Below are 18,294 nucleotides of genomic sequence, written 5' to 3'. Positions count from 1 at the left end.
TTAATGAAACAGACACACAACAACGGGCCCAATACACTGGCTACCAGACCGCTATATGAATACAATATCGTAAAACAAGATGACGTTCTCTCCATAACACGCGCGTAAAGTCTTGTGTGTACAGCACATTTCGTTTTGAATTTACCGCCTTTGTTTACATACACCTCGGAGTAGTAGGACATTCAAAAATTTTCATTTAATAAAATACTTTTAAAATATATTACTGTCATAAATAATTAGCAAAAAATATACATGTAATTTATAAAGAAATTAAGATTCATGTAAATGGAGTTTATTTAGTTTTCCCGGGTTAATAATGGGTTGTTGTTGTTGCCATCAGAACAACACTACAGCTTCCCGGGTAAACGAGGAGAGACGGAGAGCATTGTGTGAGTCCGTGTCCTTAGTGTCTGACGAAGATGAAGGAAGAAGTACCAGTTTTAGAATACACAGATGTAACCATAGAATCTCGTGGTTTAATGGTAAGTTAGCAAGGCATGTTGTTTAACGAGTAGTTAGAATTCGTTCAAGTTATCTTGTAGATAGAAGAGGTATACACTGAGCCAGGTGGTGTGTGTTAACAAGGCATGGAATTGTGTTCAAGACCCTTTGGTCAATTTTTACCTTCGGGCATGAGTCGCTAGTGGTTGACCAATATGTTTTTCCAGTGTATTTTGACGGAAAGTGCCCGTTTTTTAGTTTCGGGGGTTTTTTGGTGGGGCGTTTTCCGACAAAAATTATGGTTAAGCGAATACAAAATACACACAAAAAAACACTAGAAAAATATAAACCTGACCTGACCTAACTTAACCTAACCTAACTAACTGTTAACATATGATGGAATCACTTATTTCCTACCTTATTGGCCTGGTTCTGGTTCATCGTTGGATTCTGAAATTAGTACAGGTTGCTGACGCCGATTCTCGCTTAACGGGGGGTATAGGCGGGCAGCTTGCACTTAGGACACTTTACTGAGGTCGGGAGAACACCATGAGAGCTAAAAAAAATTATTGCTTGTTCGTTTTTTCCCCCAAAACGCGCAATCAACTCCATATAATTGATGTGACACCCATCGCAGACCTCCATGGTCGGAAATGAATTTGAATTTCGAATTATGAGACCCAAAATAAAAATTGAATTTGATTGAGCCAAAAATCATTTTCATTGGTGCCCAAAAAAAGAAACGCTTTTGATTCGCTGCGTGACGTGTACGGGAACGCATGCGCGTGATGATTTATGAAGGAGACACACAGTGTGGGAGGTGTGGAAGGCAATAATGGCGGAAGATTAATGGAAGAAAATAGAGAAAGATTTTTGATACGCTGTCGCCGTTATTATACGTTTGCTACAGTAATGTAATAGAAGAAAATTATCTGATAATTAGACATATTTTTCGAATATGATAATAGATTTCGGGTAGGAAAGTTGTGTGCGCAAATGCAAAAATACCCAACTTAACCCCTAGCTGGGGGCTCCACCCCGAGACCACCGGTATATCTAGCTTAAACTAACCTAACTTAAATGTCTCAGTAGTTTAAAACTTAGGGGAAAGCCATGTCCGAAAGGGTCATTGTGGGAAAAATTTCACCAGGGATGTGAATATTGAGTCATATATGGTTAGATAGAGAAAATAAAATAAAAAATATTTCTTCTATGACGTTTCCATCAGAAATTTATAGCTTTTGAGAGAATTGGAATTTTTTATTTAGTCAATTATGGTAGTTTTTTTTTACGTCATAGTCTTTCGCGCAAATCAGCGTGAGTATTTATGTGACGTAATACTCAAGCGCCAGTGAAGGTAACTTTCGATTCCCACTCAGTTTCAAGATGATACTATGTGTGAAGGCTGTACATTGGCTGACTGGCGGGTTATTCACCGTGTTTTAGAGAATGATGCACCAGCCATTGATATCTTTAGGGCTCATGGTGTTCTTGCATCATCTGTAAAGTGTCCAAAATGTAAATCCCGAGTGTCAGTATCATGCAGAACACTATAAAAGGTACTGTAATAAGAGACAAACTAGCAAAGCCTCACTTAAGGTAAGTTATATCTTCACTATGCCTCATTTCCAATGGAAGCGTTATAGAATAAATATTTTTTTTTTCTCTATCTAACCATATATGACTCAATATTCAGATCCCTGGTGACATTTTTCCCACATTGACCTCCGAAAGTACAATACCTTAGTTAGAAGTGGATAGAATGATCGTCTTTCTCGTAAAACTTGGCAATAAACTTAAAATAGTTGTAGGAGCACGAATGACAACCAACCTCCACCACGGCCATTGTCAGACTGGTCAATGAAATTCAAATCCATACCCAGGCTACTTACTTTGAAAAACTCAAATGTGATTGGTCGAAAAAAATTTGCCTGATGATATCGGTACGCCATTGGTCACAACTGGATAACGTCAGTTGATATTGCGCATGCGTGATCCATAACTTAACTCGATTTCATGCTGATAACATCTCCTCACAGAGACAAAGACTGAAAAGTATGTAAAATCAATTAAGCTATTATCCATTTGTGCCTGGTGTATATGGGGTTCAAAATGCTCAGAATAGGGAGATCTAAGTGTTTCAGTAGTTTAAAACTTTTGGGCGCTCTTTGCCTGAAAGTAAAATAATACTGACCCTTTAAAACATTTATCTCATTTTGTATAATTAAATAAATAGATTCTATTATATTTTGATCGATATTTTTGGGTGCTATTCTGTTATTCTGGAGCTACTAAGGTGATTAAACAAGTTAATCTCCTATTCCAAAGGCAGTGGATATTTTGCCATGACCAGCTAAGTTCCAACTAACATTATTTTACCATGAGTGCGCTCTGGTTGGCTAATCGTCCATTACCGGCAAACAACTCGAGAACGATATGTGACCGTGACTGGCGGCATTTGGTATTTATTTTGCCATGAGTCAATCATTGTGTAGCTATAAACATACCAAACCAGAAGTTGTTGTTTGATTTTGTTAATTTTTCCACATGTTATTAAAAAAAAGACGACATTTATAGAACCTAATAGAACCTGACCAAACTTCCTAGCACTCACTGTAAAATAGCATTAGTAGGAACTTAGCCGGTCACGACTAAATATCCACTATGTATTCCAAAAGAAAAGGTTATCCCCCGGAAAAAATATATTGTTTTAGCTATTATTTTAGTTTCAGTTATCTGGGGAATCTTAGGAATTTAACTATTGGAATCAGTAGTTTAGAAAATTTTGAAGCAGTTTTCTTCTATGACTTTTCCTTCGCAAATGACTTCTATTCCGGGGGGGGGGGGGCAGGGGGCAGAGCTCCCTTATTTATTGGTCCCAAATTTATTTGGAAGGTAAGGATTTAGTACATTTAGTGTAATGATTATAAAAATGCTAACCCGTTAATTTTTTCATTGTTTTGTAGGTACCAGTTCGCTTAAAGCTGACTGACCAGGGCATAACCTTTCGCAATGTGAAGACTGGCAAAGTAGAAACTCTGAATTCTTCTGACATTGAGGTGGTCAACTGGCAAAGACTTTCTGGAAGTTATGGCATACGAATCTTTACTGAAAATGGCAGTCTTTTTCGTTTTGGAGGCTTCAAAGAATCAGTAAGTACAGTACAATATTGTACTTAAGAATTGATTATGATTCATTTCTCAATAAATTAATATATGCACTTGTATTATTATATTCTTAGAAAGTTGCAGCTGGACATTCAAGGGCAGCTTGCATAGCATTTTTTGTAGAAAATAATCTTTATTTTTTATTCTTGCAGTATCATTGCATATGCTTAAGCTGCAGATCGCTGGTGGAAGTAAAGACCTGATTTGTGTTTTAAATTTATTCACTGATTTTATAAGCTGTAATAAAGTGCTCAGCAAAAATTCGTTTAGGACTCACAAAAATATGATTTCCTAGTGTGTTTTGTGTTGTTTCAAACGAATCTGACCATTTCCATCACGAATGACCCGTTATGGAGTTATGACCCTCAATTACCAACAATCATGGTTGTTTAAAGTGGGGTAAATTTCTAAAAAGAACACCAAACAAACCTTTGAAAACCTTTCTAACTTATAAAAATCTCAAACTATAAATAGCTTAACTTATTCGTGCTTTCAGTGTTTAATACGGTATAGTGTTTTCAATGTTCAGAAGAGGAGGGACCCATAAATTAAAAAGCAATTCTTAACCTTTCTACAAGTTAGAAAATGTTAGGTAAGGGTTTCAAAGGTTTATTTAGTGTTCTTTATAATTGTTTACCCCACATTTTCCCTTTACTTCAATGCCCTGCCCACTTTGAACAATCAATATTGTTGGTAATTGGAGGTGGGTTGTATTGGTTAAAATGCTTAAAAAATATAAGTTTGTGACATAAGAATTAAGTATTCATTTATTTTTTTGCTCTTTCTTCGCGATGCCGCTTGTTGAAAATGACAGACATCCTCAGGAAAAAAATTCGCACCCAGGCACAGGTCACCTGACCCACATCAGGGCTTGGTGGGCGAAAATTTAATTGTACAATACTGTACTGTAATAATAATAATTCATAGTAAAAATACAAAAATATAAAATTGAACAATGAAATATTAATGATAATACAGGTAATAACAATAACAACACTAATAATAATAAAGAACCATAAAGAAATACAAAAAATGAAAAAAAAATCAAAAGTGAGAAACAATATACAATGGTCCCTCGGTTAACGAACGGTTCGATTAACAAAATTTCGGTTAACGAATTAGCTCCCATAAGGATTTTCAGTTCGATTAACGAACAAAACTTCGATTAACGAAATCCTTACGACAAACACGTTTTGTTGTGTGCATCAGCTGATCAGCTAGTCCGCCAATACAGTAATTGGTTCTATGTTTACATTTGTTTCCAGTGAAGTAAATATCAAGAAAGTTGGTCTCTTGAATATTTCTGCATTTTTTTTATTAAAATTATTGGTCATTCTGAAATTTAGTTAACATATTGATAATCTACAGTGCAGAAATTACAGTATTATGAAACATGAAGAAGGCATTAGAACTAATGCACTCTGTAAAGAATATGGCATGTCATCATCGACTGCCTCTACAATCAGCTGTTTGATATGTAAACAAAGCTGCCGGTAATACGACATACACACCTTAAAGTAAGTTAAAATACAGTAATCTATTGTTTTTTTATTTATTATTTTATAGTGTACTGTGCAGTACAGTACTGTATTTAGTTTATATTTAATTTTTTGTTAATTCTATTACTGGTATACAGTACTTTGTATGTACTTTTTCTGTGAATTGGAACCAATTACCCAATATCCCATTGAAATAATAGATTCGGTTAACGAATGACTCTGTGGAACGGATTGAAACCCTGAAATTGTGTGTAAATAAGGCAGAAAGTCAGATCAGCAACCTAGGACTTGGTCATAATTTTCATGATGCCATATGGCAGCAGGGTCTACCATTAGACAACACATTAAGCTTCCAATATCTTCCCAGGTGGTAGTACCTCCCTTTTTGGTAGCTGCCTACTACCTTCCGATTTATGTCTTTCAATGATGTGTCGTTAATAAATTAGGTATGTGGTAATTTTTTTTTATTACCGGTAGTCGTGTATGGATGTCCAATACTGTACAGTATAAAGTTTTTGGTCTATTGAGTGATAAAAACCTGAACCATGTACCAGAAACAATGTTTTGTGACACCACTGCCAACAGTTAAACATTTGAAATGGAAATTCCGTGCTCCCAGCCACTGTATCCACCTGAGATGGAGAGCATCAAATAGTATTACATAATTATTTATGCACCAGTCTTTCAAAAGACCCTTAACCATGGGTGGAAAATGTTCTGCAAGTACTGTACTATGCAATATTACTTTACAGAAATTACAACTGCCAAAGTATCACAATGTCAGTTTTATTTTGGTAAGTACCCATGTACACTTGGGGAAAAATTTTCTCCACTACATTGCTGTGGCCATTGGAGACATCCTTCAACTCTCTTGTAGTATTACTATAAAGTAGTTGTAAACATACTACGTAGCAAACCTTTATGAATGAACCAGCTTTGAATTATAGTGAGGGTGCCGTTTGGATGAAACCAGTTGCTTAAACGTTTCGAAGCTGTTTCATTCATAAAGGTTTGCTATGTGCTCTTTTTACTATTACAAGAGAGGTGCTGGATATCTCCACTGGCCACAGCAATGTGGGGCAGAATATTTTTTTTTAAATTGTAGATTACCGGGTATGTGTTTATTTGTGTTCTGTATCGATTTAATTTTTGTCTAATATTTAGTTATTTGAGGTTTAAGTTAGGCTAAGGTGTGCAAAAATTGGGCCAGGAAATGCATCCCCCAGTTATGACACTAAGGATATGGGGGGGGCGGGGACTTATCCTGTATACGTCAGTCCCTTTATGTCTCGTTTTCTAGGAACACCTCCCAGGTGTAAATCTTTAATTTGCTGTGCTGTACATGTAAATATTGAGAGCTGTTTTTTAATGTTGCTGTATTGTGATGCAAGCTAGGATGGTAAGCTTCAATTTTTTTATATAAAATTTGAGAAATTAGCATGCCATAGTTTATCAGACATCTGAGTAACAGAATGAAAATGTTATATTCCATATTAATCTACTGTCTTTATTATTAATAATATTTGTGTATGTTACCAGGAACAATCAAAGTTGGAAAAGTTTTTCAAGAACACATACAGCAAGACTATGTCTGAGAAAGAGTTTTCTGTAAAAGGGTGGAACTATGGAGCAGCAAAATTTGAAGGGGCTGTACTCTCATTTGATGTGAGTTCTATTCCAGCCTTTGAAGTGCCCCTAAGCCATGTGTCTGGCTGTACTACAGGGAAGAATGAAGTCACACTTGAGTTTCATCAGGTATGTAATAAACCTGCTTATGTTTAGATGATAGTTGTGGAGTACGTATTTTGATGTGTGAAAGGCCTTGTCCCAGAGCAGCAGTTCTCTCACAGAACAAACTGTTGACACTTGCCATTATTCTTCCCTTTCATCTCCATTTTTTTATCTAGATTCCACAAATAAAATGTAAATTTTTTTCCGGCATGGGGAATGTACAATAAGCTAAGACAAACATAGGAATCTACTACAATCGCATCTTGTGCACCCACCTTCATGTTCATTACACATTATTTTAAGTGAACTGTTAATACTGTATCTCAAAATGAGATTGCTGTGACAATTCCTATTGATCAAACACTTACAGAATTTAAACCTTGAGAAGGGTATTAACACCCTAGCAGTGGAGGAAACAATTTGTAAAAAAAAAATTGTGGTGAATCATCTTTAACAGAACTGTTGTAGCAGAGGACAAATTAATGTGTTTAATATTAATTTTAATCCTGGTCTTTTTGCAATGACTCTTAACTAATGAGTTATAGGTACATATACTGCACTACTGTATTTATGATTGCTAACAAACTTAAAAGCAAAAGATAATGTTGAAGAGATGTAAGTTGTATACAGTATAGTACATCCTGAGATGAAAAAAAAAATGGAGTATATTTTTATGAATAGTTGTACTCAACAATATGATATGAAATAATGTCATCTATATATTATTTTGTACATGAGGTTTTGGTAGCTTTAACTGTCTGTAGAGAATTGATCCCCATTTTATCCTTATGAATGGTCTTATTTCTTCAGCATGATGATGCAGCCATAAACTTGATGGAGATGCGCTTTCACATTCCAACCTCAGAATTAGCCGGTGATGACCCAGTGGAAAGTTTTCAGCAGCGGGTTATGGCCAAAGCGTCTGTTATTACGGCTACTGGGGATGCTCTTGCTATCTTCCGGGAAGTTCAATGTCTCACTCCACGGTATGGAAAGAATAGTCTTCCCTGTTTCATTATCTTTCTCATGAGTATTCATAAGTTATGCCATTGTTAATACAGTACAGGGGGTCCCCGGGTTATGAATGGGTTCCGTTCCTGAGGACGTTCTTAACCTTTAAGGCCCGGGTTAGGGTGCCGTTGGCCTTATCCCCCACCCGGGGGTAAATCGAGAAAAATCAACTTTTCCAAAAATAATTTTTAACCTTTTTAAATTATAAAACAATAAACAAGAAGTAAGAAAAACTATATATTGACCCTCTAGATACTTCCCTGGCAGTGCAAAGGGGGGGGAGATTAGGGGACAGCTTGTTATGACGGCGAGCCTTGTGGTCACTTACGCACTTAGCAGCTATTTTTAGCTTGCCTATGTGTCTGGAATGGCCAGTAATGCATATATTTACTGATCCTAATACTTATTTGCTATAAATAATTCATTTAGAATAATTTATTTGCATTATTTTTCATAAAAAGTGCTCGGCACCACACACACAGTTGGTCACCAGGCTGTCTGGCTGTCTTTGTGTTTGGTAGAGCAAGTAATGCATAAAATAATAATAATTCCACAAATAAATACATTTATAACATAATCATAGCATTATTTTCCAGTACTGTAATACTACACTTCAATACAACTATTGTACACTACTTTTAGCAATGCAAGTATTACTTTGATACAACATGATAAAATGAATAAACAATGAAAATGAAACAAACAAAAGTAGGTAATTACGTTCAGGAAGCTTCCCTGAATGGCAACTGAGCGCAAGCTGAGTTGGTACGTAGATCAAACTTAAAAAATTTATTTCATAGCCAACCAAGCATGCAGGATGTCAGTAATTGTGGTGTAATACTGTAATTTTTTTTTACAATATGTAAGTAGGATGGTGTGTGCATGTAACTGAGTAAATATAAATGAAAGTTACATGTATCTACCCAAAAATACAAGTTGAAAAACAACCATAACACCTCACAACCATGATTTTCTTAAAATAATATATACAGTACAGTAACAGGAAATGTGAGGAATAAATAAAATTAATACCAATAAATAAGTTAAAGAAAATACTTTTGCCAAACCAATAAATAAAAGCCAAATGAAAGTTTAACACAGTCGCCATTTGCATACACTCCCTGCCCCACCATGGTAACGAAGATCAGCTGGGACGCCAATTCCCTAGCAACGCTCCCCCACCAGCTACACTGCGCTCTCCTCCCTTTACGTGCTTTCCCTAAGGACAATTATTTATTTTAACTTTTTTCACAATATGTAAGTAGGATGGTGTGTGCATGTAACTGAGTAAATATAAATGAAAGTTACATGTATCTACCCAAAAATACAAGTTGAAAAACAACCATAACACCTCACAACCATGATTTTCTTAAAATAATATATACAGTACAGTAACAGGAAATGTGAGGAATAAATAAAATTAATACCAATAAATAAGTTAAAGAAAATACTTTTGCCAAACCAATAAATAAAAGCCAAATGAAAGTTTAACACAGTCGCCATTTGCATACACTCCCTGCCCCACCATGGTAACGAAGATCAGCTGGGACGCCAATTCCCTAGCAACGCTCCCCCACCAGCTACACTGCGCTCTCCTCCCTTTACGTGCTTTCCCTAAGGACAATTATTTATTTTAACTTTTTTCACAATATGTATGTAGGATGGTGTGTGCATGTAACTGAGTAAAAATAAATGAAGAAAGTTACGTATATCTACCCGAAAATACGAGTTGAAAAAACATAACACCTCCCAGCTTGGCCCAGTAGTGCGGTGGTTACAATGATGAGCTAACCTAGCCACAATGCCATGATTAATTACCATTAAGCACTATTCTATCAGTAAACACTAATAATAACAGTAAATTCAGTAAAATATGCCAGGGAGTGAGGAGAGTTATAACTGCAAACGACGCGCTAACTAGCAGTCACTTATTCCCCTTACCTGCTCCTGTTGCCAGGCAAAACCAGGTACAGGTAGTTCTGCTATGACGCGATAATTGTGTTCTTGTAAAATATCGTGTTATAGAAAATCGCGTAATAGAAATAACAGGGCTTATGGAGAAAATAGGGTTAGGTGCAGATTACTCGAAATCGAAAAAATTTAGTATTTAGCCTAACACAAAGGATAGCACAGTCTAAATAAATGTTACATTCATATCTAATAATGAAATCATACAGTAAATTTAACACTTTACCTTGAAAAAATATGAATGTAACTTGATGGGGGAGAAGGGTGATTTTGAGGTTGATAACATTGAGCTTTTCTTCAAGTGTTATATCCTTTCTTTTACGATAATCACCGGGAATTCTATCATCAGAGCGCCTTTTGGAGATATTCTTCTTTACCATATTCACAGTTAATACCACAAAATTGGAGAAATAGTAAGCAAAAATCGCGTTATAGCAAACAAGCGTTCGCGTTATACAAATATTGTTCCGAATTCATAAATCGCGTTAGAGCAAATTCGCGTTATCAAAACACGCGTTATAGCAGAACTCCCTGTATACGCATGGGAGAAATACATGACCTTCTATTCTCTCTTCACATTGTTTGGGCACCTTCCCGTGGCTGGATGAAGTTGGTTGAGGGTGTTTGGGAGCCATCACAAGCACAAGGAGCATAATTGTTAATAGAGCAGAATAGCACATGCACGAAACGGACAAGTGTTTAATCCGGACTGTCACTGAGGTGGAGTGAGCGCACATGGCCCAGCCATAAAACTCGCGGGTTCCCCATCCCGGCTGTGAAAATGCCGCCAACTTTAAAACTAGCTGTTGACATTCTTGGGTACATCCAGGGTGTCATCCGCGAATAATCAAAGTCCGTGAATTAAAAATCCTCGAATTGTAAGGGCATGCTATATTGTTGAAATGAAAAAAAAAATATACAAATGCATCAGCCAGACATGGTTGATAAATTTTATGCTTATAACATTTGTATGGTGACCTTAAAGCTTGTGCATTTGCAATTTTGCTTTGACTTAAGAAGATTACAACCACAGTATTCATATTTTGCTGTAATATAAAACTTTTCAGGTTTATACTGGTATATATTATATATTTAATGAAATTCTTGCAGTGGTCGGTATGACATCAAGGTATATCCAAGCTTTATTCAGCTTCATGGTAAGACATTTGATTTCAAGATCCCTGTAACAACCGTTTTGCGACTGTTCTTGCTGCCTCACCTAGACCAACGACAACACTTCTTTGTGGTAAGTCAGTATTGAATATGTTACCATTTGTTCACTTAATTGCAAAAATATGGTGAAAATGTGTTTGTACAGTAGAGAAATAGTGTGTGATAGATGGAGATACTTTGACTCCAGGGCTTTTGGCAGTATTTTGCTTGTTGATTTTTCTATCATTGATTATGTTTTTGTTATTTAAATCACTTGGATATTTTGTTATTCATCCTTATTTAAGGTATGAATGCTAGAATATATATATTTTTTTTCTAGGTATCTTTGGATCCACCAATCAAACAAGGCCAAACTCGCTACCCGTACCTGATTTTACTGTTCTCTGGAGATGACACAGATCTCCTTGAACTTCCACTTTCAGAGTAAGAATTATTATGAAGTATGGTCATATATACATTAAGTTCTAAGTCCTTTGATTTTAAAGCATTAAGGCTAGTATGGAACTCATAACGGTGCCAGTTTCACTTGAAAATTGGCAAAGGCTGTCTGAAATGTAGTGCCTGGTATCTCATATTTCATTTTTATACCTTCATATGCAGTACTGATTATTTTATTTTTTATACAGAGAGGAGCTTCATGAAAAATATGAAGGCCGCTTAGACAAAGAAATGAGTGGACCTCAGTTTGAACTTATAAGTAAAATGTTTAAAGGAATTTGTAACCGCAAGATTGTCACTCCCGGTAATTTTATGGGGTAAGTATCAAGAGTTCAGTACTGTAATGTGAAAAGAATATTTGGATATGGCATCATACTGTAATAAAATATATACTTGTTAGAGAGCAATCCACTGGAGTACCACTCGAGTGCAGATTTAAAGTTTGTTAAAGAATGAAGAAATCTTATGAAGCATTACAATTTAGACCAAAGATTTGATGAGTACAAGGGATCTGATAAAGAGTTGGTGCTTAGACTAAAAATTTGATGGATAATGAGGGAATTCAATATACAGTACAGTAGTTTCCTTTTAGACCAAACTGAAGGATCCTTTGACAGAAATACATTGCTTTACACACTCATATTTAGCTTGACTTTGATAATCTCACTGTGCTTATCATAAATTTAACATTTCTGAATTGAAAACATGAAGAATGTATTTTTAGGTGAATGTAGTTGTCTTTTGTTGCTAAATTTCAGTTTGAAATTTAGATTTGACTGGAAAGAATGTTTTATATGCAGTGAAACCTCCATATGACAGACTTTTCTCTCCATTTAATCCATTAGATGGGGATTCACATCTAAAGGATCCACAATATAATGAACTTTCATCTCTATACAGTTCATTAGATGGAGGTTTCACATCTAATGGGCCCTTGATATAATGAAGTTTCCTCTCCAAATAGTCCATAAAATGTTTATTTCACTGTAGTTTGTTTACTAAATTGTCAGAAGTTAGAGAGTGATGTCAAGGTGGGCAAAGCAAGGAGCTCACTCTTTTACTTTGAGTATAAAAGCCAATAGATGGACAGAAATAGACAAATTGATTACTGTACTTTGATGAGTGACAGTGCAGAAGTGTATTGCAGCTACAGTAATCAGTATTTCTATAGAGGGCTGGTTATGTCATACAAGGTGTTTAAATCAATACAGTTATGTTGTGTATAATACTAGATTAAAGCAGTTTTTGTATTGACTACAAGACTTTAATGGTAAGCTAACTAATGACACGATCCTTTCTTCCCAAAGACACTCAGGAACCCCTGCTATTAGCTGCTCATATAAGGCAGCAGCTGGCTATCTATATCCACTGGAGCGAGGCATCATATATGTTCACAAGCCACCTGTCCATATCAGATTTGATGAAATATCCTCTGTGAACTTTGCTAGATCTGGTTCCACAACAAGATCTTTTGATTTTGAGGTGAGAAATTAAGTGATTTAATTAAAGTGTATTTAACCAAATCTTAAGCTCTGTGCATTTTTGTTCCCCTAGCCTGAGATGAAAAAATAAATAAATAAGTAAAAATTAATTCTCATATGTGTACTGTATATATTTTCTCTTTACATAGGTGGAGGTTAAAAATGGACTTGTCAATACTTTTAGCAGTATTGAGAAGGGCGAGTACAATCGCCTCTTTGATTATGTAAATCAGAAGAAACTAAGAATCAAGAACAGAGGAAAAATGGTGAGTGTTTTAGTTCATGGTTGTGTAAATGTGAACTGAAATGTGACAATCCTACTTTTTAACTTGTTTCCCACATCATGACTTCAGAGAAGAGAGAATTTTTATGGCATGGTACTACACATGTAATTATTTCTGAGAAGCAAGCAAGGTGAGATACACATGTTGTTGGTGACACGATAACAAGGATGACACCAAGCTTTGGTTGATTAAGTTAATTAACTTTTTATCAAGTAAACAATGAAGCTAATAAATGACTCATTTTATTTTAAAATACAGGTTAATTAAATTTAACTAAGATTTCCCTAAATCAGTTGATTACATTAACTTAATTTTCAATTAACCTTTCTCTTTAAAACTGTGTGATTCATGGGGTTAGAAACCAATTCCTTCCCCCCCCCCCCTCCCCCCCAAATGGACCCATGGACATGGGCATTTGGCCAGGGAATGGGAGAGGAGTAACTACCTCAGAATTAATTTAATGCTTCTGATGAAAATAATTAATATTCTTTTCTGGATTATTGATTGTAATGTTCCTTCTTCTCTCTATCACTTACTCCTTTCTCCATTTGCTTCAGTAATTTTTTTCTTGGTATTATCTTAAAATGCAAGTTGTATCTATCTACCGTTAAAAAAAAGATGAACCAATAGTGCAGCATTAAGCATAATAATATTTCTGTTCCTTTCAATTAATATTTTCCCTCCAGGGAAATAATATATTATATCAGGCATTTCCAAAAATGCAGTATTTTTCTTCTTTCAGGAAATGGGAAGTAGAAAGGATGACTTTGATAATAGTGATGCTGATGAACCTGATCCATACATGAGACGAGTACGTGAGGAAGCTAAGGAGCGTGATCAAGATGATGATGAAGAAGACTCGAGTGAAGATGAAGATTTTGCACCTGGGGAGGAAGGCAGTGATGTGGCCGAAGAGTAAGTTTTGTTACTAAAAAGAATTAATTCGCATTGTACATTTGTTATGAATGAAAAAAATATATAAAATTCACACTTGTGAGTTGTGTTGAATTTGTTTTAACACATTCTAGGAACGTAGTATTCCCCTTCCACAACAGGGCTTCAAATACATATCAGATATACTCATGATGATTCACTTAACCTAGCATTACCCTTTAGTAATGTGCCCCTCTAAAAATTACTTGGCTCCTTGCTCTCCTGTCATTCTTCCCTAAGCCCTCTTATCATTTATCTCTGAATTACCCAGGTAGTATACACTATTTTTTACTTATCTTTTACTTCACAGTATTTCAATATGTTCATATCACTTGAGCAAACCCTCATTCATTCTCTGGTAGACATTTCTTTTACATCTGCATTTCTTCCTCAAATATGTCATTTCTTGTGTTTCATTTTTTTTATTTTTTTATTCCATTTACATCAAGAATTGTGCATCACAACCAAACTCAGAGTCCTTGTACCTTCCCATCTTTGTGTCCTTTAATTCAGTTTCTCTCCTTGCATTTTTTAATGCACTTTGGTGTTGAGATAATACTTTGTATTGCAGCTCAGAAATTTTTGCACTTGCCCAGCTTCATATACATACTGTTTTCTTTTACAGATACGATAGTTATGCTGGTGACAGTTCTGATTCTGGTGATTCGGAAGGTGGTTTAGTTGAAGGAGGAGAGAAGAAAAAGAAAGAGAAGAGGGAAAGGGTAAGTTTCTACTCTATTAACAATAACTTACACAACTAAACAACAGATTATTTTTACCAGGCACTGAACCTCAATTTACTGCTCATCTTCTCTACGTCAGGTATAAGCATCTTCTGCTACCTCAAATTCTGTTCACTTTATGCTCTATTGTTCACTCATTAATTCAGATTTCTAGAAAACTGACTGGCCTGGTATTTTTGTCGCTGTCTTAAGTCCTCAGTATTTATTTCCCTAAATGTTTGATATTATCTTTGTAAAATTATAATAACCAATTGAGATGTGCAATTTACTGTACAATGATTAATGCACCCTAAATTTAGACCTGTTTAAACACAATTTTAATACACAAAAAACTAAGACTGTATTTGGGACATACACCTCAACTAACCACAAAATAGTCTAAAAGCTGAGAAAACATTCATAAGAATATAACAATCAATCATACAGTTTGAAAATCTAAAGGCAGGAAACACAAGACCTAACTGCTACAAAAATGATTGTGTTCTGATAGTTATGACTCACTTGAATGAGTTAAGCTTTAATAGAAGTCATTGTGATTGAAATATCCTTTTCATCTTTTTGCTTTGAATTTTGAGGAAAGGTAAGGAAATTTGATTTTTCTTGTGTTGAAAAGAGATAAGATTACTTTGTTATAGAACTGTGAAGTAAAGAATTTTATTTATACCCAGAAACAAAAATCCAAAACCGTGTCTGAGAAACCTCGTAAACGCCGCCAGAAGAAGGAAAGGGATGAAAATAAACCCAAGAGAGCCCAGTCAGCATACTTCCTTTGGCTGAATGAACACAGAGAACAGATAAAGAAGGAGAACCCAGGCATTTCAATTACAGAAATTTCAAAGGTGGCAGGGCAAAAGTGGAGAGCCCTTGAAGACAAAACTGTAAGTCCTCATTGTTCTCACCCTTTCCCTTTCAAATTATGTTTTTACCTAAATCCTTCATTTAACGAGTATTAAATTTTTTTTTACTAATTATTACAATGGAAACATAGTAAATCTTTACACATGAATAAGGTTGTACATACATGTATGTACTGTACATGGTTTCTCACAAAAATTTCATTATATTTTCATGCACATGATTCAAAGAGTAATATGCAAAAAATAAATAAAAAAGAGATTATAGTCATAAATTTAGTCACCAATGAGTCACATTCTCTCATATGTAGTAAAAATCTGTTCTAAAGCAGTTTGAATGTATCAGGTTCTCTATTATGCATTTGATCAATCAGTAAAGCTACCAGAAACAAACCTTATATAGTGTTGAAGAGAAATGATTTGGGGAAAAATTGTTTCAAAGGCTTTTGCCGTTTGTTCAGAAAGATTTGAGACGGGTGATAATTTTGTGTGGTGCACTTCGGAGTTAAAAAGCATGATACTGTAGAGTAAACTGAAGTGGATGTAAAAAGTTTGGTTATCAAATGATGTGTATTATTTAAGTTTGCACAGGGAAGGATTGCTTATATGAGAGCAAATGGTGTGGCTATGGAATGGTTTGCCAGGTATATGTAAAGACTTCATGGTTGTTCAATGCACTTTCATAAAACTTGGAATAGGTTACTCTGCAGTAAGATAGAATTATGGTTGCCCGGAATAGAAGCTGTCAATTTTAATATGCAGTTGAGGCATAATTATGGCTGAATCTAGTAATGAGCAAATTATAAAGGTAAAGTATGTATGAGGATGTTGAAAGTGAATGCAAGTAAGAGCATGTGTTAGTCCTTGAAAGAAAGGCATTTGCTCTTTAAAGTTAGTTTAGATTGTGAAAATTGCAAATGAACTTGGATGTTTAAGTTCTTTTGAAATGGGTGGTAATGGGAAAGCAGAGATTGAGTGTAGTACAGGGTAATACTCTGAGGTACATTGGTAATGTCAGGTTAACTTTGATAATGGGAAAAATTTTATTGTGGAATGTGCAAGAAATGTACCGTATTTTATGGCATATAAGATGCACTTATATGTCTGAAAAACAGCTAAAATATCAGCCTGTGTTTTATATGTAAAGTTTTGGTCTCCCGTAGGCTAATGAATTCCCAAGTTGCCGCCTCCAGGAGGCTAAATTCTATCTAACCCAACTCTAGAATTAAAAATATGTTTTTGCTTACTTAAACACATTATTAGTATTTTTCATTAATTAAAAAATAATAATTATTGTAAATATAAAATCTGGATTTATAATTACAATATAGTACTGATGAGGATAACCCAAGTTGATTAAGATCCATATGGCAGACACCCAATTCTTCAGAGGTAGCGGTAAGCAGTAACCATTTCTGAATTCTTACAAGCATTACTATCTATTAATGACATAGAGTTACAAGTGCTCCCCATCTGCCTCGAACGAGTAAGCAGGGGAGAGCGGAGGGAGGTCGGAGCTGAGGGCTGCGAACATGCCGCAGACTTTAAGAGCACCTGCAAACATTCTTGGGTACATCCTGGGTGTCATCCGCAAATAATCAAAGGCCACAAATAAAAAAATCTGTGAATTTTAAGGGCATGCTGTGCCTGCAACATTTATATTTAAATCTACAAATACTTGATACAAATGAAGATTTATAGATAACTTTCTTTTCACATTTGCATCTGTTAATATTGCTGGCAGAATTGTAGCCGAGGTAGGGAGGGAAGGTGCGGGGTGGGGGGGGAGGGTTGGGACCGACCGACCCAGCTGGCGTGAGTGTGAGGAGGGGGGGGAGGCAAGGTGGGGTACTTTGAATGACAGATAGTGTCATGAAGAATATTTTTTTTTTTTTTTATTAACCGAAGATATTTGTTTTAGCTCATAAAATTCATACAAATTACTCGGCCAGAATATAATTTTCATTGCTGGAATTCTTACAATATGATGATCATTTTGAATATAAACATCATGGATTTTGCATTAGACATACAAATTTTAGATCTAATGTAATAATTTGGTTTACACAAAGCAAATATTTTATCTTTTGTGCAAAATATATGAAGTTTACATTCAAAATATTCCCTGACCTGCAAGGAATCCAGAAATGTCAATTATATCCTAACTTTAGTCTGAGGTATTATTTATTACTAAACGTTAAAATCTAGTGTTTTCGCCCAAACATTTCTCAGAGGGGTAGGAGCTAGTGAGCTGGGAAGAGGGGGGGGGGGGATTTGAGTCCATTATTTGAATGGACATTAACCTGGTGACTGTATTTCTCTTAAATATTAATTGTGTGTGCATACCATCATAAAATTAAGATGTTATTTTTACTACAACATAGGTATTATGTCGGAAAAAGTGGAGTTTGGGGGTCGGGCCAGTCTCTATTGGAATTAATCCCATAAGTTCTGTTGTTCACTTTATGCGGTTTTCACTTTCTGCGGTACCCCGTGACCCATTGCATTGACTGCGTAAATCGGGGTACTACTGTAATTTTTTATTTATTTATTTTTGTTTCCAGGCATGTT

The 18,294-nt window shown here is 35.4% G+C and overlaps 1 protein-coding gene across 4 annotated transcripts in view; it reads left to right on the top strand.

Moving 5' to 3' along the window:
- The first annotated feature begins 331 nt into the window (after positions 1-331).
- Positions 332-18,294, top strand: part of LOC121872987 (FACT complex subunit Ssrp1-like) — a 42,028-nt gene continuing 24,065 nt past the window's right edge. For all 4 annotated transcript variants that reach the window (XM_042376189.1, XM_042376187.1, XM_042376188.1 and 1 more), the window contains exons 1-12: positions 332-482; positions 3,408-3,593; positions 6,647-6,862; positions 7,649-7,824; positions 10,928-11,063; positions 11,310-11,413; positions 11,617-11,745; positions 12,736-12,910; positions 13,059-13,175; positions 13,936-14,108; positions 14,752-14,848; positions 15,538-15,747. In XM_042376189.1, coding sequence (XP_042232123.1) covers positions 420-482; positions 3,408-3,593; positions 6,647-6,862; positions 7,649-7,824; positions 10,928-11,063; positions 11,310-11,413; positions 11,617-11,745; positions 12,736-12,910; positions 13,059-13,175; positions 13,936-14,108; positions 14,752-14,848; positions 15,538-15,747 — 1,782 coding nt within the window. In that variant the 5' untranslated portion in view covers positions 332-419. The remainder of the gene's footprint in view (positions 483-3,407; positions 3,594-6,646; positions 6,863-7,648; positions 7,825-10,927; positions 11,064-11,309; positions 11,414-11,616; positions 11,746-12,735; positions 12,911-13,058; positions 13,176-13,935; positions 14,109-14,751; positions 14,849-15,537; positions 15,748-18,294) is intronic.

The sequence above is a fragment of the Homarus americanus genome, unplaced genomic scaffold (genome assembly GCF_018991925.1).
Source record: "Homarus americanus isolate GMGI-L3 unplaced genomic scaffold, GMGI_Hamer_2.0 scaffold11022, whole genome shotgun sequence".
NCBI classification, from domain to species: domain Eukaryota; kingdom Metazoa; phylum Arthropoda; class Malacostraca; order Decapoda; family Nephropidae; genus Homarus; species Homarus americanus.
The sequence above is the reverse complement of the archived record's forward strand: the minus strand, read 5'-3'. Positions and strand labels throughout refer to the sequence as shown.